Source organism: Psammomys obesus, unplaced genomic scaffold, assembly GCF_907164565.1.
Source record: "Psammomys obesus unplaced genomic scaffold, mPsaObe1.curated_primary_1811, whole genome shotgun sequence".
NCBI classification, from domain to species: Eukaryota; Metazoa; Chordata; class Mammalia; order Rodentia; family Muridae; genus Psammomys; species Psammomys obesus.
In genome coordinates, this window is record NW_026596143.1 from 7,939,379 (window position 1) to 7,963,783 (window position 24,405).

Sequence of the window (24,405 nt, forward strand, 5' to 3'; positions counted from 1 at the left end):
GGAAGGAAGGAAGGAAGGAAGGAAGGAAGGAAGGAAGGAAGGAAGGAGGCTGGAAAGATAGTTCAGTGGTTAATATATTTGCTGCCTTTCTACATAACCCAGGTTTGTTTCCTAGTGTCCATACTGTGGCTCATGGTTTTCTCTAACTCCAACTCTAAAGGGTCTGATACATTCTTCCTGCCTCCATGACACACATGAGGTTTGCAGACATACATGTAGAAAATCCATCCACATACATAAAGTAAAAATAAAAGGAGAAAAATAGAAAACTACTTGTAAGTTATACTCTGATATATTGTATAGTCAAAACTGTGGGCTGATTCTTGGTCCCTTCAGTACACTCACTGTGCCCCACCACTTTCCAAACTGTTCCTCATATTTCTTACCACAAGTGCCACCAGAGCCACCCCTTGTTGGTGGTGGCTTATATGGCTGATAAACAAGTAGGATTACTCTTCATTGGATTCTTTCTATGTGATGAAAATTACTGTTCTCTAGAAGTGCTTTCCCAAAACATGGATGCAATCTCCTTAGTCAGCTTGAGCCTGAACAGCAGACATTTATCTTCTTCCTTCTGGAAGCTGCGATATTCGAAAAGGTTCGCTGACAGGCCCTGCCTGCTGCCTTGCAAATTGCCATCTTCAAGTGGAAAGCACAGACAGGTAGGAAGATCTTTTGCATCTTCCTGTAAGGATGTTCTCCCCATAGTCACCCTCCTGACCTAGTTATCTTCCAGAGGTCACACCTGTGACCATTGGCATTTTGGACACTGGAATTTCAACATATAAAGTTCAGTTCACATTATGCAATCTTTTTTTAACTAAGACTCTGTAAACTTATCCTCTTGTTTTCCATCCCAGAAATTGTATTGCAGGTGTGAAGGGGTTAGATAGCAGATCGCTAGAGTTGTTTTCCCCACAGTGATCTATTTTTTTAAACCTCTCTCTGAGGCTGTTGTGTAGCCTGCACAGCTGCGAGCATCGCAGAGATTTAGAGAAGAGAGAAATGGTAGTCAAAGACACAAGAGTCTATGTCCATTTCAAATATGAACCAATTTTTATTTTCCCACTTCTATTTACATATCATTTATCTGGTTACTAGATTTAGCATTATAAGCAGAGCTTGATCAAACAGTGTTTTTGACTCTCTCATCCCTATTCCTCCTGTAGCACTTCTCTGGAAACAGTATCTTTACTCACTTATGAGATCTTCCTGTTTTTCCCTGGAGGAAATTCCTCCTAGGCTTTGATAAGCCTTTAAAGTTCTCTGCAGTCTCAGGCCCATATCTGAGTTAGGGTTTAGCTTAAGAAAGGAATTGCAGATGACCTGGACCCCAACATTTCTGTACGCTGTTGGACCATTGCACACTATTAACTTTGAGTGATGTCTAAACAGTGGCTCTGAGTGTCTCCTGCTGTGTTACAGTCTACATATGAAGGCACTAATTTCTAATTTGTGGTACTGATGTTAAGTCTGCTCGCCTTTGGTAGCTAGTTCTCAATTATTTGAAAATAAACTTTAAGTAACTAAGTGTAAATATTCGTGTAGAACATGTTTGGAAAGTATCCTGTCTCATTTTCAGGTGACAATACCTGAAAAACATCTATGCCTTGAGACTTTTGCATGGTTAATGTTTCTCTAATTTAATACTGGGACCACGAAAACTTCATCTGACCAAGAGAACATCGGATCACAATGAAAGCAAATCAAAGAGATAAAATAGTGCAATCACATAAATGTCCATTGTTTTGTCTTCCTTCCTACATACCTAACAAGTCCATCCTTACCCTAACGAGGAAATCTGGGTACTGAAGAACACATTTGTTCTCAAAGCCACCTCGAGATGTTAGTGAATGTTTCATTCCTCCTGGGGCACATTGAACCATTTGATTGATGGTTTAATATCTTCCCTCAAAGTACCAACTAGTGTTGGCTGTCTATTTTAATTTCAAAAAGTGCTCAGTAGTAACACAGGTCATTACTGTTCTCGTGACCCCGACCCTGAATGCCAACAAAATCAAGTGCTCACTATGAGTTAGCGATAACCTGCAGGCTATCAACCTATTGGTGATAAATGGCACACTGTAATGGTCTAGCAATATGCACATGATTGTCTGATTCATATTCATTTGTACATGGAGGAAGGGTGCTGAGATAGCTAAATAATTCAATCACATAATGCAATTAATTTTACTCTATTAGAGTGCTCTTTTACCTTCATTCTTCTTGCTGACACTGTACATATCAGCTCTCACCACAGTGCAATTAAACTGATTAGCCAATACTAAGCTATTGGAGGATGTAGGAAGCTTTCTTGTTGTTATTGTTTTTCTCAGAACTTTTTTAATGCTCCGTTAGTCAGTGCCATGTTCTCAAGGTACAACAAGTTCAGGGCTTCAAATGATGTACATAAAGTTCTTTAATGTACACATTATATCAGATGCAAGTAGCCTGAAATTTTTAAGAGCAATGAGGGCCTCAGAATTGGTCATTGCTTATCATTTTAGCTATTACCTCTTAAGGAATTAGAAACATTTTTACACATGCTGGAAGGCTGCTAAATAGACTGGGTATCTTATGGTTTTACTGATGTGAAGAGGCACCATGACTAAGGCAACTCTTATAAAGGCAAACATTTAATTGGGGCTGGCTTACAGTTTCAGAGGTTCAGTCTATGATCATCATGGTGGGAAGCATAGCATCATGCAGGAAGACATGGTGCTGGAGAAGTCAAGGGTTCTACACCTGGATCTGAAGGCAACAAGGGGGAGACTGAATGACTCATGCAGATATATGTGACCTCAAAGCCATGCCTCCACGCTGATGCACTTCCTCCTACAAGGCCACACCTCCTAATAGTACCACTTCCCTTGGGCCAAGCATATTCAAAGCACCATTCTGGGCTTTGACGTTGCCTCGTTCCTGGGCAGGTGGAGCTTACAGGTTAATTTTTGGCAATACACAAGATCACACAGCTAGTAAGAGTGTCTGGGTTTGAAGATAACACTTAACTCCAAAGTCCACATTCCTTCTGTAAGCTAGTTGCATCTTGATAAAAGATGTCAGAAGGAACAGTTTTTTTTTTTTTTTCTTCCAGTACCAGTAGGCGTACTTCTGTTGTCAAGTCAGGATACTGCTTCTATTGTGGGATACTAGTGCCATGCATTATTGTCAGTTTGTACTGAATACCACATCCCATAAGGCTCAACTGTGTCTTGAGCTTTTGGAAAAACAGCAGCAACAACAACAAAAATTAAAGGATTTCTTCTGAGCATCAGACCTCCATTGTCAGAGAGACATCCTAAGTTACTTCTCAGAAGTGACTTTGCTGTGCCAAGAAGGATGTCTCATTAAGAAATGCTAGGCAGGCACAGATACTGCTCATCCCCTCCCCCTGCATTTTTCTTCACAAAAAAATGTCTGTATAAAACATTGATTTATTTTTTAAAAGATTTATGGTGATCTTTGTATAGAACAATCTTTTTGTCTAGAGCTAGAAATCTGTTCAAAGTTCTGTTACAGAGCACCTGAACACTTGATCGTGATAATATGATTACATGGCTTTCCTCTTTTTTTATTTTTAAATGTGGCAATGAATGGATTAATGGATAGGAGGAGATAATATGCAAGATGGTACTGCTGTCAAGTACCAGGTCACCGTTTCACTTGCTTTTAGGTTATACAGATACAGTATATTTAGAGATATAAAAGAGAATATTTAATAAGATAAAATGTTTCAACATCTAAAAGAAAATAAACTGTAAGTGTTGATGTTTTCCTAAAGAAACTAACCAAGAATGAGGACTCTGGGTAAGAGTCCTGGGTAAGTCCTCAATCCTTATTCAGAAAGGCAAAGAGGATGGACATCATAAAAGAAGGAAAACGGGGAACAGGACAGTAACCTACCAGAAAGGGCCTTTGAAAGACTTTACCCTGCAGAGTATCAAAGCAGGTGCTGAGATTCATAGCCAAACTTTGGACAGAGTGCAGGGAAACTTATAAAAGAAGGGGGAGACAGAAAGACCTGGAGGGGACAGGAGCTCCACAAGGAGAGCAATAGAACCAAAAAATCTGGGCACAGGGGTGTTTTCTGAGACTGATACTCCAATGATAGACCATTCATGGATATAAGCTAGAACCCCTGCACAGATGTAACCCATGGCAGCTCAGTGTCCAAGTGGGTTCCCTAGTAATGAGAACATGGACTGTCTCTGACATAAACTGATTGGCCTGCCCTTTGATCACCTCCCCCTTCAGAGGGGGCGAAGTGCAGCCTTACCAGGCTACAGAGGAAGACAATGCAGCCACTCCTGATGAGACCTGATAGACTAAGATCAGAAGGAAGGGAAGTAGGACCTCCCCTATCTGTGGACTTGAGGGAGAATCATGGATGGAGAAGAGGGAGGGAGGATAAGATTGGGACGGGAAGAGGGAGAGAGCTACAGGTGGGATACAAAGGGAATAAACTGTAATTAATAAAAATAAAATATAAATAATAATAATAATAAAATAGTTGGTGTTTTACTCCTTAATGTAGAACTTAATCAAAATGTTTATTAAATGATTATTATTGCATTTACATGTTAATTAGTATACATTTCAAAAGAGATCATGCTTAAAGCTAGTGAGAATGAAAAATTTGGAGTTACTAATAGGCTGTGACCTATGAGATGTTATGGTCTTCTTGGAAATAAAGTGAGCAGTGTGTACTTTGTTCTTACTACCTTATTTTGCAATGATGATAGTCTCAAGGTTTCCTCACAATTCCATTTATTTGATTGTTTGTAATTTCTAAAGTTTATTCAACAAACTTATGTTGGGTCTCAGAGTTGTTTGGCCACAGGGGATAAAATAATGAACATGATTCTCACATCCTTTGCTTTCATGGAACCTATTATCTAGACTGGAGGAAGGTGTAGTAATATGCATGAATAATTAAAGAGTAGTAGAAAGAAAGTTAAGTGTGATGTAGCCAGTGCAGAATTTTTGAAGTTCAGGTAGAACTTCACATAAGGATGTATCAGTCAAGCTGAACATGAAATACGTGAATGGAAATTAAACACAATGAGGTAAATTAATATTCTGGGCAGAAGGAAAAATATATGTACAGAGTAGAGATTAAGTGTGCTTAAATTCCTGGAAGAATTGAGACAGTTTCTATAGTTTTCCTTTAGTGTAGATTGATTTATCGTGAAATTGAGAACATTTGGGCCAGATGCAGGAAATATCAGTAAAAAGCCAATTTGGCAAATCTTGATCAGTTAGGTTGTTTTGAAAAGAAGAATGTTAACCAATCAGTAGACTTGGAAAGGGGCAGGGAGGAGATGAGGGAGGAAGGGTGGGATTTGGAGGGAATGAGGGAGGAGGCTATGGCCTCTTCAAAGAACTGGTGGCAGTTCAGAACTACATTAAACTCCAGTTCCAGGGGATCTGTTGCCCTCTTCAGACATCCACAAACATCACACATGGTATACTTATGTAGATGCTAGAAAAATATTCATACACATAAAATATTATATTTCCAATATAAATAATCTGTGATTAATATAAAAAAATAAAAATTATAAAAAAAGATGGTAGCTGTTAAAGAAAGAGGAATGTGTTTGAATTACACTTTTGTGCAATTCATGCTGCTTTGCAATTTATGGGAGGATTAACAGAAGGCCAACAGAAAAGATGATGAGAGATAATTATTACAACTAGAAAACTTAAGACAATGATGGTAGTGAGCAGGAAGAGCAGAGAATGGGAGTGGATGAAGAGCTGATGCTAAGTCTGAAAGCTGCTTTGGAGAGAGATCAATAGAGTTAGTGATGAATAAAGGGAGGAGCAAAATGGACACTGATAACCATTTTCTAGAATAGCTACATAATTATTGAAAACTATTTTGTAATTCAATGTCTTATAGTAGATCATAGTTTTCAGTACAAATAATATAATTAAATATAGTTTTAGTTGAGCTTGATTTACTGGAATGTTTTAGATTATTATTTTCTGGGGAAATTTTCTAAAAATCTGCTATAATTGTACTTTGCATCATACCATCACAAGATTGGTTCAATGAAATGTAGAAATTTGTATGTTGAGTTGTTTGTAGAGCTATTTGCAATGGTTCTGCATCTTAGAAGTCTTTGATAAGAAATCTCAATCCTGGGGATGAGGTGGCTTCTAAAATAAAGGGGCCTTCCTGATTTTATCTAAGGACACCCACTACCTTTACCAATGTCTACATGGCACATGTTGAAACGTGTTGCAGGCATTTCTTGGATTTTATTTTCTAACTCTCAGGCTCAACGGTCACAGTCTGAGTTTGTAAGATGTCGCTTGATCTCTGATAGAAGCTCATTTATTTCAATGAGAATTTAGTGTTTGTTCCTTACACTTCAGCTTTCTTCCTTTTGTTTCTCTTTGTCATTGTAAGATTGAAAGTCCCTGCTGTATTGGTGCACAAAACAAAGCTCTCCTTGAAAGGTAATTTTCCAAGAACAAAGAAAATATAAGAATGCTGTTTGATTGTTTGGTTTTCTGTCATTCAGTGTTGCATTAAAACAACAATTTTTACATAAGCCTGAATGGCCCCTCTGTTAAAAACTGGTAGTTATAAATGCAACACAGTAACGCTTTGAAAGCAAAACCTCCCCCAAGTCCCACTAGGTTTTTAGATGAAGTTGAATCCTGTTCAGCTGTACATAGCAATTCACAAAAGGTATTTGTTGTTAAATAGAAGAGCAACCACTTAATATATTCTCAAAGCATTCTTCTGTTATCAAAAGTGATGATTCTTACAAACCATTTCATCGGGTTTTTTTTTTTTTATCTTCATTACTTCATCCTCATTCATGGACTGTATAACTCTAAATACTGTTATCATTCCTGGTGTTCTGCGAAACCTTTTGTCTCAGTACCCTACCCATCTCTATGTGGTCATTGTAGAAAGATATTATGTCTTCCTTAGCATCCTCAGAACCTAGACTACTGTTTGATCTTGATAGCAATGAGAATAGATGACTTTTTAATTAAATTTTTATTTTTATATATTAATTACAGTTTATTCACTTTGTATCTCTGCTGTAGCCCCTTCCCCCATTCCCTCCTCTTCCCACCCTCCCTCCCTCTTCTTCACCCATGCCTCTCTCCCAGTGCACTGATAGGAGAGGTCCTCCTTCCCTTCCCTCTGACCCTAACTTATAAGGTCTCATCAGGACTGGTTGCATTGTCTTCCTCTGTGGCCTGGCAAAGCTGCTCCCCCCTCAGAGGGAGGTGATCAAAGAGCCAGCCACCGAGTTCACATCAGAGAGAGTCCCTGTTCCTTTTACTAGGTAATCCACTTGGATACTAAGCTGCCATAGGTTACATCTGAGCAGGGGTCCTAGGTAATATCCGTGAATGGTTTTTGGTTAGAGTATCAGTATCAGAAAAGGCCCCTGTGTATAGATTTTCTGGTTCTGTTACTCTCCTTGTGGAGCTCCTGTCCTACCTCTCCAGGTCTTATTATCTCCCCCTTCTTTCCTGTGATTTGCTGTACTCTTCCCAACGTTTGGTTATGAGTCTCAAAAATTAGATGCCTTTTATAGAAATGTATTATTAAATAAATTAAGGGATTTTTTTGCAAATTTTGGAATTGTGAATCTACCTTTGTAAACTATTAAAATTTGAATATAATTATTTTAAGAGCTGATATATGGCCTTTTATATTTTCTTTGAACATATCATAAACCTTGGTAACCTTCTTGCACTCTGCAGAGTTGGGTATCTGTTCAAAAAAACAGTATGTTCAGCTGACAGTATAAGAGAGAGCAGAAGAGAGTGCAGAAGCCACTCAGATACACTCATTCACCTCATTTACATTTTTATTAGAGATCAGAAACGAGGCATTGTTTGTGAATTAAACACTGAAAGTTAAGAAAAAACAACTTATGGTTGGAGAGATGGTTCAATGATAAGGGTACTTGCTACTCTTCAAAGAACTGGTGGCAGTTCAGAACTACATTAAACTTCAGTTCCAGGGGATCTGTTGCCCTCTTCAGACATCCACAAACATCACACATGGTATACTTATGTAGATGTGAGAAAAATATTCGTACACATAAAATAAAAATAAACTGATGATTTAGAAAGTGAATCTTGGGTTGGGGCCTAGGAGAATTCATTCCATAAACTGCATTAAATATTTGATATGTAAAATTCTCCCTGTCTTTTTGTATTATGAATCGACTTTTTTCCTATCCGATTGGCCAAATGAAAACTTACATAAACAAAAGAAAAACCAGCCCTATTGTGTTTTCTTTTGTATCATGTAGCCTGGTTTTTCTAGTATGGCTTTTTGCTCTGACTTGCATATTGCCAATGTCCAATATGCATGCAGATCATGAACAGAATTTAAAGTGAATTTTAAGGTATTTTATTCATTAGAATATGTCAGAGAAGGGGTTAATACCTTTTATTTCTTGTTTTTCTAGGGGAGCTAATAGTTTTCGGATCTGACCAAGAGGAAACCCATTGTGCTTTTTGGGAATTTTCAGGGCTCCTGAAAACCTGGTGTGATGTAACACTGTGTATTTATTAAATGTTTTGCAGTGTGTTTTCAGAGTTAGCGACTTAAAATAATTTTACTGATGCATATACATATAAGTAGCAAAGAGTAGAAAAAATTTGATCATAAGCAATGATCTTATGTGGACTCTGTGATGAAAACTGAAATACTACTTGCAAAATTAAAACGTAAACATCAAGATACAGTTGGGAATGGAAGCCAAAGGGATTATGCTTTTTAATTCCTTTTCCCTTTTATGATGATGTTTATGAGGAAAGCAGTAGAAATGGGGCTGGAGAGATGGCTTAGTTGTTGAGAGCACTGGCAGCTCTTACAGAGGACCTGGGTTTGGGTCCCTGCACCCACATGGTGGCTCACAACCATCCGTAACTGCAGGGGATACTGTCCTTTCTTCTGGCCTCCTGAGGTACCAAAGATGCACCTGCTGCACAAATATACACGCAGGCAAAGCAGCTATACACGCAAAAATAAACACTTTATGTTTTAAAAAGTAGTAGAAGTGATACGTAATATTTGTTATATTTAATCATTTGCAATGTTTTATGTATATCCTTTTCATTTTGCCACCAAAGAACATGTTCAAGTCATCCTCTTTTGAGGATAAGAAAAACAACCTCAGCCAACTGACTGTGCGAAGTCACAATTACCCAGATATGGTCAGGTGATTTTATCCTAAAGTCCTTTTATTGGTATGGTTGTCAGTTGTACTTTGAAACTGATACTAGTATGCTATAAAAACCTAGCATGCTTTGCAGATAGAAGAGAAAATTTTGAAGTATATTTAAATGTAATACCCTTTCAAGGAAAAGTGATAATAACAGTTTAGAATTTCTCCATCTTCACAAAGCTCTATTTGACTTATAATACATGAAGAGTTGTTCCAGAGTTTCATCAGTCCTGGCTTATGATATCTGTGGCCTGATGTCTGTCCAATTCAATTACTTTTACTGTAAGACAGGTTGTCTTGGAGCTCAGACTGGCCTCAAACTCTTTCTTTTGTTAAGGATGGCTTTAAATTTCAGATCTTCCAGACTCTCCTTCCCTAGGGCTGAAATGACCGTTGTGTGCTAATATACTCAGTCTATATAGTATCAGGATCAGGGGCTTTATGCTTCAGGTATGCTAGACAAGCACTACTAAGTAACTATAGCTAAAGGCTGCAATTCTGTTATTAATGATGCAACACACGAAAGGGTCAAATAGCAGTTTCATTTGGATACAACCAATAGAATGGCAATGCCTTTGTCCCACTCTTTTCTGAGGCTTACCAACTTTATATTTTATTAGTTTATTTTATTGTTTGTTTGTTTTCTTTTTTTTTTTTTTTTTGAGACAGGGTTCCTCTGTGTAGCCTTGGCTGTCCTGGACTCACTTTGTAGACCAAGCTGGCCTTGAACTCACAAACATCTGCCTGCCTCTGCCTCCTTGAGTGCTGGGATTAAAGGTGTGTGTCACTGTACCTGGTTTACCAACCTTTTAACAATAATCCTTATGTTTTAACTGGAACTTGATGTTTAAATATTCCTACTTAAAAGGAAAATTTGTTTCTAAATGATACATTGGAGTCCCTTTCCTCATATTCTCACAGAGTGGTGTGTGTGTGTGTGTGTGTGTGTGTGTGTAAATGTGTGTGATCATAGGGATAGAACCCAGGGCCTTGCTCATGCTCGGGAGTCCTTTACTACTTAACTGTATCCCAACCCTTGACTTCATTATCTCTAGGTTTGGTAAGGATGACTCATAAGTTGAATATATTTGGGTGATTATTTGGTGTTCTTTTAAATTATTTTTATGACCTTCTCTCAACTGTATCCATAACAGCAGTCCTGAATTTCACTCCCAGGTCAACTAACTGGATAGGTGTCATAGCCGATGGCAATAGTGAGAGGCACAGAGATGAGCTTTTTCATATCCTCTTCTTTAGAGTCTGTGACTTGCATATAGCCCCCCTAAGGCTGGCACCCATTAAATGACAATGAGACTGAACTGAAATAGGGTTATGGTTGGAGCTGGACTCCTGAGTTCAAATCTAAGCCCACCATTTCATGGCTTTATGTCCTCAGATAAGAAATACATGCCAAGCATTTTCTATATAAATGTTCTATAATTAAGTTATAGAATATTGGTGACCAGTGTTGGTCATTTCAGATCTTAATGGTTTTTTTTTTTCTCAGACATAAAAAGTGTACCTATATTGCAAGTAGATCTGCTTTGAAGCATGAATGCTTTAATTTAGTTTCTATCAAACTATTTACTAAAGTAAATAACCCATCCCACCTTCCCCCAGAACAAAATCACTAAACATCTATGACCCTAAAATAATTCCCACTTTCTTTCTTGTTCCTCATCATTTTCTTTCCTTCCCTATTTTTGTGTGTGCTTCTGTGTGTGGTTGTGTGCATGAATGTGCAATCCGATCGATATGCAAGTAGGAGCGCATTCTGTATATGCACATGTGCAAAAGCCATTAGTCAGCCACGTATTGTTCCTATGGGGCTGTCTACCTTGTTTCTTGAGACAGAGTTTCTTAGCAGACTTTAGAGATCACTGGTTAGTGCGACCGTCTTAGACAGAGATCTGCCTTTCTCTGCCTGCCAAGCAAATTACAGATCTGTGATTCTTTTAGGTTGGCACTATGTATTGAACTAAGATCCTCATGCTTGCTCAGCAGTTATTTTAGCAACTGAGCTATCTTGCCAGCCCCTACCTTTCTTTTTTCCTCAAAGACTCACCTGATAATTTCCTGGACAATTTTATTCCAAACTTCTAGTAGGAATGATCAGGATGGTGATCAGTGCAGCTGGGGAGGAAGAAGTCCTGCTTGCCCTCTGGGCCTGAGAAAGCACATAGACAGGTAGGACACCAACACATCTGCTGGCAGATGTTAATGTGCCAACTTCTTCTTGTGCTGGGACTAGAGCCTGGTCAAGTGAGGAAATGAAGAAATGGAGAGGGGTAAGAGTCCTTCAAAGGGCAGCCAAAGTCATGCAACATTCCTAGCTCTTCACTACAAAACAAGAAGAGAGAAATAGCTCATACTTCACTGTCATTTGCTTCACTTATTTGTTGAAGAATGCAGATAAATGTTAAAAATGTACCAATCTATACCTGTCATTTCTCATCTTCTAACTGCTGCTGTCACAAATCATTTGTTTTATTTTGTGTATTTAAGGATCCTAGCTTTTTATTTTCCTTTTTCTATGTAGGGCATGAATTGAACATTGCTTTAATAATAACTGAGATTAAATATTACATTCTATCTTCCTTTTCTCTCTTCTCTAAACATTAAAATCTGGTGATTCTTAAAGAAGATCTGTGCATAGCCAGAACATTTACCCTCAGGCTTCCTCATGTACTCCCCTGCTCCCTATCTCTGATGCAGGCTCAACTGGTTTTTCTCTCTTAAGGGCATCTATTAAAATGGAAGGAGAGAAAGCTAATAGTTTTTAGATCTCACTATGTTTTGTGTGTTGGATATTTAAAACCTGATTTATTGTATAATCTCCTGCCTTTTTTATTGACATTTTACAAATGTGTTCTCAATATTTCCTTAGAGTTTATAACACCTTTAGCTACACCCCTCCTAGGTCCTTCAAATATTCATACATTGTTAATAGGCAAAAATGCATTAGTAAAAATGTATCTCTGTGCCCATTCATTCATGCTCTCACCCTTGGTGGAGAAATGCTCTGTATTCTTATCAATTACTTTTTCATGAGCGATGAATAACTTTAAACAGAGCCCAAGCCCCTTGTGGGAGTGTGAGCATTTGATGTCCATATAAAATCTTTTAACACCTTTGTCATTTCCTCTAAAGTATGGATTTACAAAAGCCTGCAGGGACTTGGTATTTATTGAAAATGAAAATTGGCATGAGCAGTCGGTAATAAAGTAATTTAATATATGATCTATTTTATGAAGGCCATTGTAAATATAATTTAATACCACACACACACATACACACACACACACGAGAATTCCTAGGGTTCTTAATTTTTTAAAACAAGGCACTAGTTATGCTTACCTCTAACAATGCTTACTGATTTTAGTTTTGACCTAAATGTGAACAATGATATGCAGCTCAAAACTGTACAAAACTGATGACACGGGGAAGGGCAGGCTAGACTGTAAGCTCTCATCCATCATAAAGTGCTCTCCTAGGGGTTGGATCTGAGGAGAGAGAGTGTTCTTACTAGTCCTCAGTTTAGTTCTAAAGATCCCTTTAGCCTCCAGCTGGTTCCAGGGAAAACTTGCCCTTGCCCTTGAAACTGTTGCCCTCTTTGTTCTTCTGGACTGCCCTTTGCAAGGCGAGACCATCTCTTCCTGCCATCCCCTGCTTCGTTGTGCTTCACCTTGTGAATCTTGCCTGGGACTTAAGTCCTCACAGAAGGTAACAATGAGACTTGAAAGGCAGTCTCTGCCGTGGCTTTTCCTTTTCCTAGAACATCATGAGTGCTCCCTAATGTTAGTGAAGAGCCATATCCCTTTGTTCTCTGAGTAGATGTATTATAACTGTTCAGAGTTGTTTTGATAAATTGTTCTATCGCTCAGCCTTAGGAGTGCAATCCACAGTCCCATGATAAACAAGTATAGGGGACAGAGAGTGAGTGGAAGGAAGTTCCCTATACTTAATTTTTAAAGAACTAGTAAGTTGGTGATGTACCAAAGAGTACTATAAAAACTGGCAGTTTCACAGGTAAACAAAGCAGGCACTTGAGAACTTTGAGAAATTAGTAGCCTCCATCATCCTTCACATATGCTGAAAACCACATGTATTTTCCTCTTTTTTTCCCAGGGTTTGAGGCAGCATGCAATCTCATTAAATATCAGGAAACCACTTAACAGACTAAATTAGAGATTTGACCCCACAGTTACTTATCTTAGTTCTCTCCTCAGACACTAAGACTCTAACTGAATTCAGAAGTCCTCACATTCCTGGCTCCCATTTGTTCAGCAATGTGAAGGTGTGTCCTGCTGGATCTTCCATTTTTACCAGTCCAGCTTTTAGAATACAACCCCTTAATCCAATCTTACAATCATGCAGTATCACCAGTGTTTCAGCTCAGATTATCTTTTAAGCTGGTGTGGAGTCATCATTGGGTTCTAACTTCTCAGGTGTAGGCTCTGTTCTGATGTCCTCCTCCATTTTACAGGAACAGACAATGGTGAAGTTCTTCCTGATTCCATTCCATCTGCCCCTGGAACACTGCCTCATTTCATAGAGGAGCCCGAAGATGCCTACATCATCAAGAGCAACCCTATTGCACTCAGATGCAAAGCAAGGCCAGCCATGCAGATATTCTTCAAATGCAATGGCGAGTGGGTCCATCAGAATGAGCATGTCTCAGAGGAAAGTCTGGATGAGAGCTCAGGTAAGAGGCAGAGCAAACAGAAGAAGCTGAGGTTCCTACTTAAGTAGTGTGTGTGTTGGGGGAGGAGGGGCTAAGCCACCTGCCATCCCTGTATGTGGATGAAGTTAACATTACATCATTTTAGATATATAAAACAAATAATCTCCTCTTTCAGTGACCTGACAGCTCCCTTTGTTGTTTATCCCAGTATAGTTCAGAGCCATTTTTCATGCTCTGCATAACTTCAAACATCCCACATTGTATGAAGCTAATATTCCCACTGGAAAATAAACCAGACAGTTGCTGTTTTCATTGTATGAATTCTAAATAATTTGGGGACAAATATTAAATCTTTCATCAAAACCATTTTAAGCAGCATAATTTCAATCACTTTCATCTTTCCTCCTGGATCTTACTCTTATGTCCTTATTCTCCACAGCTGGTAGTTACTGATTTTTTTTTCTAAAGTTTTGATTGTTCAATAGTGACACATCTAGAGCCAGAATACTGTATTCTGATGGGTTTCAATATGGGCCGATTTTAGAATCATCTTTATTATTATGCATAATTTTCCTGATAAGTTATGAGAATATGACCACATTCAGCTATAGTTTACTGAGTACTCAAGCTATAAGGCATTATCCCAGTGTGCACTCTATTGGTATTTACAAAAATTAATTGGGGTTGATAAGATTTTTATCTCTAACAGATAACGTTTGGAGGCTCAAAGAGATTGTAAATGTATTTGAAGAGTATTACTAGGTCTCACTATAATAATTTTTAATGAAAACACTCAAATATTTTTAAAAGTTTAGATTGACTTACTTTATTTGACTGTTTTGCTTTCAAGTGTGAATGCATACCATGTATGTGCCTTTCATAGCAGGTCAGAAGAGGGGCATCATTTCCTCTGAAACTTGAGTTAAGGATGGTATTAAATCATCCTGTGGTTGCTGAGAACCAAACCAGAGCAACAAGTGATCTTAACCACTAGCCATCTCTCCAGCACACTATCAGAGATTTCTTTTGCCTGCTTTTGGGACTCCTTTCCTCCTATTGAGTTGCCTTCTCCAGCCTTGTTATAAGTGCTTTTGCCCTGTATCCTGTTTTGTCATGTTTGGTTGTTGTCTCTGAGAGGCCTGCACTTTTCTGAAGGGAATTAGAAGGATAATGGATCTGGGGAAGAGGAAGGGAGGGATCTGGGAGGAGTAGAAGGAGATGAAACTCTGGTCAGGACATAGTGTATGAGAGAAGAATCTATTTTCAATAAAAAAAAGAGAAATCAAAGATGAATTAAAAATTAAGCATATTTTTTAAGTAAAGTTTTTCTATTTTAGCATGTAACAGAAATCATATATGCTTTTAAACTTTAGTTTCTCCCACAAGATTCATTCTGGACTGATACTAGATTTTTTTTTATTTATTTATTACAATTTCTTCACTTTGTATCCCAGCTGTAGCCCCCTCCATCAGCTCCTCCCAATCCCGCCCACTCTCCCTTCTTCTTCTCCTCCCATACTCCTTCTCCAGTCCACTGATAGGGGAGGTCCTTCTTTCCTTCCATCTGAACCTAGCCTCAAAGGTCTCTTCAGGGTTGTCTGCATTGTCTTCCTCTGTAGCCTGGTATGAATGCCCCCCTTTTTTTATGATTCCAGATTTGATCAGTTACCTAGATATTAGATTTTGAATAAATCAGAAGGCCTTGTTATAATTAGAAATTTCAAATGAGCTTATTGTGTTAAATATAATACTGGTAGTCAATGCATTGTAGGGCTTTCAAAATATTTAATTATAGGAAAGATATAGCTCACATGGCTGTTCTACAAACATAGGGAAAAGACAAGACAAATGTTTTAACAAGTATGGTATAAATGAAGTCTGAATGTTGTAAGAGAGAAGTGTGGTATTGTGGATTCACAGAAGACGCCACATCCCATTGGGAATTTTTTGAAAAGGGCTTTACTGATCCAAGTAGGCATCACGGATGATGCACTTATAAGGTGTGAAGCATCGTGATGGTGCCTGGGCCGCCGTAGTTAGCCAATAGAAAAAGCTTAATGTATGCCCAGTAAGAAGTGTAGTTTGTTGGAAATACAACATTGCTCTAGGACCGTATTTCTCAACCTGTGGGTGGCAACCCCTCTGGAGGTTAAACAACCCTTTCATAGAAATTGCAGATCAGACATCCTGCATATCATATATTTACATTATGGTATATAACAGTAGCAAAGTTGCAGACATGAAGTAGCAATGGAATCATTTTATGGTTGGGGGTCACCACAACTTGAGGAAATGTATTAAAAGGTTGCAGCTTTAGGAAGTTTGAGAACCACTGCTCTAGGAGAATGGCAACTGATGAAGGTTGCAATCAGTGATGTGTAATGCCTCAAAGTCCATTGGGAGGAAGTCTGCATTAGGATAGATGTTGTTGTTCATTATGTTGGGATGTGGAATTCCAATGACTAGACTGCTTCCCAAGACAAATCCTGCAGTAGGTTTGGGATGGCAAGGAGAAGCTAAAATGAGGAAATTTGGAGACCTGGATAACACAGGTAAAGAAAGGGAAGTCAGATGCTTGAGTAGGGAGTGGGTGTCCAATATAAGAAGCCCTTTAGTAGCTATGACTTAAGGACCATTTATTAACATTGGACTTCAGAGCTGATCGGGGAAATAAATGAGTGGAGATAGATTAATATCAATTAACCTATTACCAGGAGGGAGGCACAATTAATTCAAATTACATTAACAGGGAGAGTAATCGAGAGATGGCCATGTGGGACAAGCACAATTTGAAGTGTTTATGTGTTCCAGTGCAAAGACAGAGGTCAGAGGGTTGACAGAGTTCAGAGGCACATGAGTATATTGAGCAATTGCCAGCAAAGAATGGATGTATGGAGATGGAGGAATTGTCAGGGCAAAAGCCAGTGTGAACAGAAGCTTCATCTGGGAGCATCTAGGAGCTTGTCATCAGAAGCCAGAGGGAGGGAAAGCCCTCTCTGATAGAGAAGTGACTGGAGTATGCAGATTTCCAAAGGAAGAGAGGAGTTTGCTCAAAATGATCTTCAGGTAAATGCCTGGAACAGGAGAATGAAAACATGTACACACAGGAGAGACAGACAGCAGAGAGTGTGTGTGTGTGTGTGTGTGTGTGTGTGTGTGTGTGTGTGAGAGAGAGAGAGAGAGAGAGAGAGAGAGAGAGAGAGAAGAGCACATTTCCATGCAGTTATCTTTGTTAATTATTTGGGATAAAGGGATTCAAAATGGCTGGTGGAGAAATAGCAGAAACATGCATTCCTATTCTTTTGGGATTCAGTTAGAGTAAGAAAACACTGCCTGCCTTGGATGTGTGATTCTCAAGACCATGGCATGCTTGGTTGACTCCTGTGATGTAACAGAGGGACAAGAGGACAGCTCAGAGATTATCTAAAAGCTTTATATTAAAATGTCTGGGTCCAAGAGGTATATATAGTTTGTGACATAGCTCCTTCTTGGCATAAATACTATGTTCATTTTAGGCAGATTCTTCAACACTATGAGCCATTTTCCCTACATCCTCATACACTACTTCAAATCAAAATATTTACAATTTCTCTTTGAATTCTACACATAGATCATCATTTTCCATCATGAATGTGCTTAGGTTTTATACCTAAGTAAATCATCATATATACCCCATCAGGATTTGCTATTCCTTACCATATCAATGATCTCCTTGAGGTCCATTTTTTATTCCGTGCAGAGTTTCTTATATTGTTAGGCAAAGTTTTCAGGATTGTGGGTATAGTTTCTTTGAAACGATCATTTGTAATTTCGAAGATAAATGAGGAAAAAGACATGAGTTTCCTATTTTGTATTCCCAACTTTGGGATGTATGAGGCCTTATTAGAGGAACTTGTTGGGAATGGTTGAGACAGAGACAATAGAGACCTTTTTTAGAATGAGAATTTTATAGGAGGATGCTAAGATGTGGGAGCATTACCAGAGGTATACTCAGCATGTAAATTGTGGCCTACCAATGTCAACAGATTGTGAAAAATTGTTATGTCTAATGAGGTTTCAAATGCCAGAAGACCAATAGGGCTGTAGGTCACATTTTCAGGAGTCTGTACCCTACATTGTATAATCTGCTCCAAATATAAGGCAGAATGCAATCAAATGATCAGCCATTTTTCTAACACTGTTTAGAAATCTAATATCTAGCCCCACTTAACTGCCTCTTGGTAAACAGTACAAGCCAATTTAATAGTTCACCCACATGATATTTCACAACATTCTGTTTTGTTATTATTTCCTCCTTTTAATTCTACTAGCATTGCTAGGCAACTTCATGTCTTGTGGAGAACATTGTTGATTCTATTTTCCTCTAAATAAAAACCTGGCCTCTAATTCTTTTTTTTTCTCAAGCCAATAAAAGTTATATGTTTCAAAGGTACCGTGCAGAAGAAAAAAAATCATAAAAATAATAAATGACAAAATCATAAATGATTTTGCCTTTTTTATCTTTTTTTTTCAATGCCTTTGGAAAGGAATTTAAAGCTTAACAGTTACTTCTCTGTAAGAAATGTAGTAAGTACAACCTTTTTGTATAAGTCATTTTGGTTGAACCAATAAGAAATGACTATTTCTCTTCAAATAGTTTTTCTATGTTAATGAAAATTGCTATTTGCCACATCTTATGATTGCTTTTCCAGGTATTAATACTAGAATGGTATAAACAGTATCAGGATGAGTGTAGATATTTATCCCAAATCAATACATGAGTACAATTAAATTTAGGAACAAAATAATCATAGGTATTGAAAAGTAGAAGACTATTTATCTCCACAGGGTTCCCCACAGGAAGCTGGGTGCTGCAGCTGGATTACTGTCAAAGACTTAATGGCTTTTGATGGGATCTGTAAAATAATACCTTACAATACAGCAAGGCTGAATGGCACTAAGAGGCCAAGGAGAGGAAACCTTGTAGGAAGTCACTTTTGACCTGTCTTTGGACATGTTTTCCATTTCTAAACTTTTAGAATTGATACCTTTATTATTTTTTTTTACATATAGGCCTTTTCCTTCAAGGGTATGATGGGAATGCCTAGGACTTGATAGCACTGAGAGTAGACATCGAATATTTTGTGTTTCTGAATTGGAAGCAATAAGTCCTTTCAGTTGTTAAAAGCTGCAAACTGCCTTTGGTCTTTCTGGTAATTTGGACCCGTCATCTAACTGTTCAAATAAGAAGAAAAAGGATTGTGTGTTTTCATGCAATTTAGCTTGGAAAACCCTGAGCTAGAGTTCTTTCCTGCAAAAAGTACAATTTATTTGACATGAGTTACTGTGTTTTCACAGACATGGCTATACCTCTTAGTAATGTACACTCTCAGCTCTCTGCATGAGCTAAGGGATCTTCTCTCATTTGCTCTGCCTCATTTCATTTGGAAATATGGTACTCTTTTTCCTTGTGTTTTGCTTCCATTAACATCTGGAAGCTTCGAATGGTGGGGTAATCCCAACCCAGGAATCACAAGCCTGTGAACTGGGTGGTACATTCAATAATACAGGAATTAAGAGCCTTAATATAACAGGGGCACACAGGCCACACAGAGCACAAACTCCAAAAACAATAAGCATCACACATCTTCACAATCAAGATTATGTTGCTTGTGGGAAATTTCTATTATCAACCATCTAAGCCATTTCATTATTGCTCAGTATAAACCTAGAGGTTTTTTTGTTTTGTTTTGTTTTGTTTTGTTTTTAATAACGGTTTGTGCTTCTTACTTTATTTGGACCAAGAGGCATCGAACTTGAACTGGTAAAATGCTTTGTATTCTGGTGTGTCTGGAAAAAGTATAAACTTGGCAAACTTTTTAAAATATCCTTTTAAAAAATATCATCTCAGGCATTCCGCTCTATGTTATTTCTTTTTATACAACTGTAGCCTTTTCCTAGGATAAAAGGTTAATGATGGGTTGTGTTGAGAAAAGGCTGAAGAGTAGAAATGAAAGAGCATTAAATCTTTGTGTTTGTACCTCAGAACTTCACTGCACCGGTGATGAGGATTTGAATATAGTAGCTTCTAGGAAACCCATCAATGTGCAGTTTCCTTCAATGATTCACGGATCACCAAGGCACCTTTGGGAAGCATACGTTTTAGCACACAGGATGCAGAAATACTCAATCTCTGGAATCTTGCTCCGACATCTGTGCACATTTAGAGCACACTTTTATAGAAACGCCCTTACTCACCACTCTGTACTTCATCTTGTTCATTGCTGCTTCTTCCAGAACACTGACACTTTCTTAAAAGGTTTGTAGATAGTCATTATGAATTCCCTCCATAAAATGCAGCAGAGTCTGAAGGATGTGTCTCTAGTGTCTAATTTCACCTTTCCTACAACAACAACAAGTTTGGACACCATTTACTTTCAATCTGTCTTTAAGAGTGCTAGAAGTGGGTCCTTACTTCCTGACACTGGCCAAATACTCCTTAGGTCAGGGTCTCACTGTGTAGCCTAGCCTGGCCTGGAGCTTGCTCTGTAGCCTATGGTGGCTGTCTGGAATTTATAATTCTCTCTCTCTCTCTCTCTCTCTCTCTCTCTCTCTTTTCTCTCTCTCTTTCTCTTCCCCTTTGCCTTCATGCAGATCCTAAACTCTTGAGCAATGATTTTTGGATAATTTTCAGTCTTTTCTGTTCAAATGGTATTAAGTTGTATGTCTTTGAATTTGAACTTTGAATTACAATAATCTCAGACAAAATGAAACACAACAGTAAGGATTTCCTTATGGTCAAGAAGATGGGTGTGGACATTACATGCTGCTTACATGTGATTTGAATGTAGCTTTCCATTAACAAACATCTTCATTAGATGCTGTGTCTGTTAGATCCTTTCAGGTTTCTCCTAGTATAAAATGGAAAAATAAACGCATCTACCACCATTGCCTTGTAGGTTATAGAACTTAGCACATATGAATTATTTAGCCCAATACTTAATATATGATAGATATTTCATATTTTAAAAATTTAAGAAACTTTACAAGTGTGTGATGATTTAAAAATTTACCATCACACTTTGATAATTCCAAAAAATATAAAAAATATTAGTCCATTAATTATTTGATTTTGTTGAATAATATTTTATTGCTTTCATGTGATCCATTAATTCCATATCCATTTAACATGTGGCTTACTCATGTCAAATAACATGTTATGAAGTTGGGCTCCAAAGAGGTGGTTCCCATGGGCTGTAGAAAGAAAAAAAATCATTGACCAAGATTCAGTATTGGATAATCATGATTTTATTTGTCCCAATGTAATATGGTATAGAAGTAAGTCAGGTATGAAATGATGTCCCCTCTGTGACCCCACCAAGTCCATTTCTGTCTCTGAAGTTTCTTCTTCTTGCTCTTATCAGACAACACTCTCAAGTTACCTTACTTGTCTCTGCCAGACACCTCTGAGCTGATTAATCTCTGGTGTGGAAGAAACTGGAGAGTTTGGATGTATTTCTTCATTTCTGTACTTAAGTCTGAACTTGTGCTACTTCTGCAGAATACGTGAAGTGCTTATTATCCTGGGGAAACTAAAGAGCATTCATTAAGCATATTGCACATACACATTCAAACAATGAGGGTTTTTTTTCTTTCTTTTTTGTCAGAATATATTTTAATCTTGTTGCTAGGATGAGGAGGCAAAAGACATTTAGCCTTAATTAGTCATCTGCCAGTAAAATGAAATACGGTTCTACCTTTTAATTATCTATATTTAATTTACTATTTTCAGTAGCATGCTGGCCTGAAGGCAGCTAAGTTCACCCATGATGTGGAATTATATTTTCATGGCAATTCTTCCAGAGGTTTGTAATAGCAAATACATGGGGATCTATGCACTCTTAGTGAGCAGAAGAGCCCTGTCCTTCAAACTGGGCTTCACAATGAGTATCCTTGGATCCTTTAAGACTGAGGGAGAATGGTACCCAGTCCCTCAAGAAGCCTTTACTTCCTCCAGGAGTGTTAAGTACTTTTTGTGTGCCCTTATAATATTCTGCAGCTCTGTTGTCATAGAAGATGTCACAATGAAGTGGTAGGGCAGCTGAAAGTATGGTCTCCTTTCACCTGGCAGCACTTTGATGACAATGATCTTTATATGTATGGGTGAAACATTCTATGTATTTGTTTTTCAAATCAATATGTTTCACCAACCTTGTAACATTTTTGATTAGTTTCTTATATTATGGTGCTTAAATCAAAATTATTTTCAAAATCCTTGAAATAATATAATAACAGTAAGGTAAAAGCCATAGATAGCATCATTATAACGCTTAAAAATGATAGTAAGTGATTATTAAAAATATAATAAAGCTTTCTGTTGCTCATGCACATTTTTAGACTCCAATCTTGGACCCATAATATATAAATAGGAAGTGTCGCCTTATGTAAATGATGAATGCAATTCTTCCAGGAGAATGGGTGATTTACCGACTGTTCAGCAGGTAGAGGAAGAAGGTGAGGCCACCTCAGAGCAACAACTGGCTATCTGAAGAGCTGAGACTCCTAAAAGCTTGAGGGTCAGTGAGAAAGCTCATTGATGTCAGAGATTAATGCTTCTAACAAAGAACTGGGTTCCTCCTTTCCCTCTAAGAACTGAGCAAGGCCTTGTTACTCATGGAATCATATTGCTCTGGTGCTTTGCTATCTTTTCCCAAAGCTAAATAATCATTCACCTGGTTAGTCACCATATAATTATGAAATATTGCCAACTAGCAAATAAAGGAGAGAGTATTTGTGGCTTAAAACACACATACACACACACACACACACACACACACACACACACACACACACACAAGAAAATAGGTCCAGAGTTTCCCAAAGAAATCAATGCCTGTCAAACCAGGGTCAGTAGGCAATTGCCACTTGCATGTGGTTTGGAAAACACAAAACATATTAAAGGACAAAGAAGGATTCTAGCTTTCTTAGGGAATGTGCTTATTCTGTAAAATGAGCTGAGCTTCAAGTGAGAGAAAAAGGGAATCTGCGGGGGTGGCAAGCACAGCACGTGGAATCCCTCCCCAAGCGCCCATCACCAGGTGCATCCAAGAACTGGCTGCAACAAAAACTGTGGCAGGATGCGAGTGGTGGGCTTTGCGAGAGCATGATAATGAGCTGTAGATAAAAGGCAGGAGGACAGCTGTTAGGAGGCACCAGGCTGTCGTTGGCATGGCTCTGAATGTTAAATACCACTCCAGTCCTGGGTTCTTTACGTTCTTCGCACCAAGTTAGTATCTTACAATAAGACTGCATGGCCCTTTCCTTTCAAATTGCCAGATACATAAGTCGTTTTGACTCTTTCTCAGCACGGTTTTGCTTTCTTTCCCTCCTTCTTTGCTTCTACACTTTTCTGCCTCGAATAGTGAAACAGCTACCTTTAATTAGTTTGAAAATTCTTGAACTTTTCGTCTCCCAACAGGATTGAACCTGCTAAGAGTAACTAGTGTTTTCTATCTGATAAATAAGGGGATTACAGCAGTAACTGCTGTCAGCATTTTTCTCATTTAAACAAATAAAGCTGACAAATGATGAAGTTCTGTGCTGCTCTGTTATGTTTAGAACATGCAGAGCGATTATTCATCCACTGCCAACATTAGTCTATCCACAACTAAACCATCCCAGAGCCTAGAAAGCTTATTAGCATATCAGTACCATAGCTACAGTTTTATATTCTGAGACTCTACTCCATAGCACAGGCTGATGGGCATAATTTGCACAATAATTTAAAGGGTTGGACTTTTCCATGCTTATTAGAGTTGTGCAAGTTATTGGATGTGATGCTTCTCTTCTTTGTGAGATACCATCTTTTATTAGTCTGGAAGTTTTGTACCACTACACCATTTCCTAGGGTCAAGTCAGCTGCCATCTCTGGAGACAGAAAAGTAGATAGCTGGGTCTGCTTGCAACAGATGGATGAGCCTCAGTAGAGATGGTAGGAGCAGTCACTTAAAATAAAGAAGCTTAGCTTAGATGTTTCCTAGATATGGATGTAGATTCACATATATGCACACTTACTGCCAGCATACGTAAATGCGTGTGCGCATGCACAGGGGCATGTGTGTGTGTCACAGATAAACTGGAGATTTAATAATGTACTACATATTGAGAAAGATATCTTATTAAAGCAGCATTATTTAGTTATGCTGGGTAAAGCAAGACAGATGTAAGGAAATCATAACACTTTAAAGATTCTCTTAGAAGGGACGCTCTGACCAACCAAAAACCAAGCAGTGGATGAGACTTGACAAAGAATGACAGAAATAGAGCGAGATAAGTTCTGCTCTTCGTGTGTGGGGACTTGTTTTCTCTTTGTTCTTCCCGGTACCCTATAAATGTCTCTGCATATATTAGTCAAACAGGTTTCAGGCCTTCTTGATCCCATGGGGACTGCTGTGGTAACTTGGCTGCTCTGTGCCCATCCTTGATACAGCTCCTGTGTTCCAGGCCTGTTGCCTGTCCTAA

General features: G+C 38.3%; 1 protein-coding gene across 4 annotated transcripts in view; it reads left to right on the forward strand.

Moving 5' to 3' along the window:
* The window catches only part of Unc5d (unc-5 netrin receptor D), a 543,514-nt gene that overhangs the window by 297,845 nt on the left and 221,264 nt on the right, over window positions 1-24,405 (forward strand). For all 4 annotated transcript variants that reach the window (XM_055593498.1, XM_055593499.1, XM_055593500.1 and 1 more), the window contains exon 2: window positions 13,708-13,926. In XM_055593498.1, coding sequence (XP_055449473.1) covers window positions 13,708-13,926 — 219 coding nt within the window. The remainder of the gene's footprint in view (window positions 1-13,707; window positions 13,927-24,405) is intronic.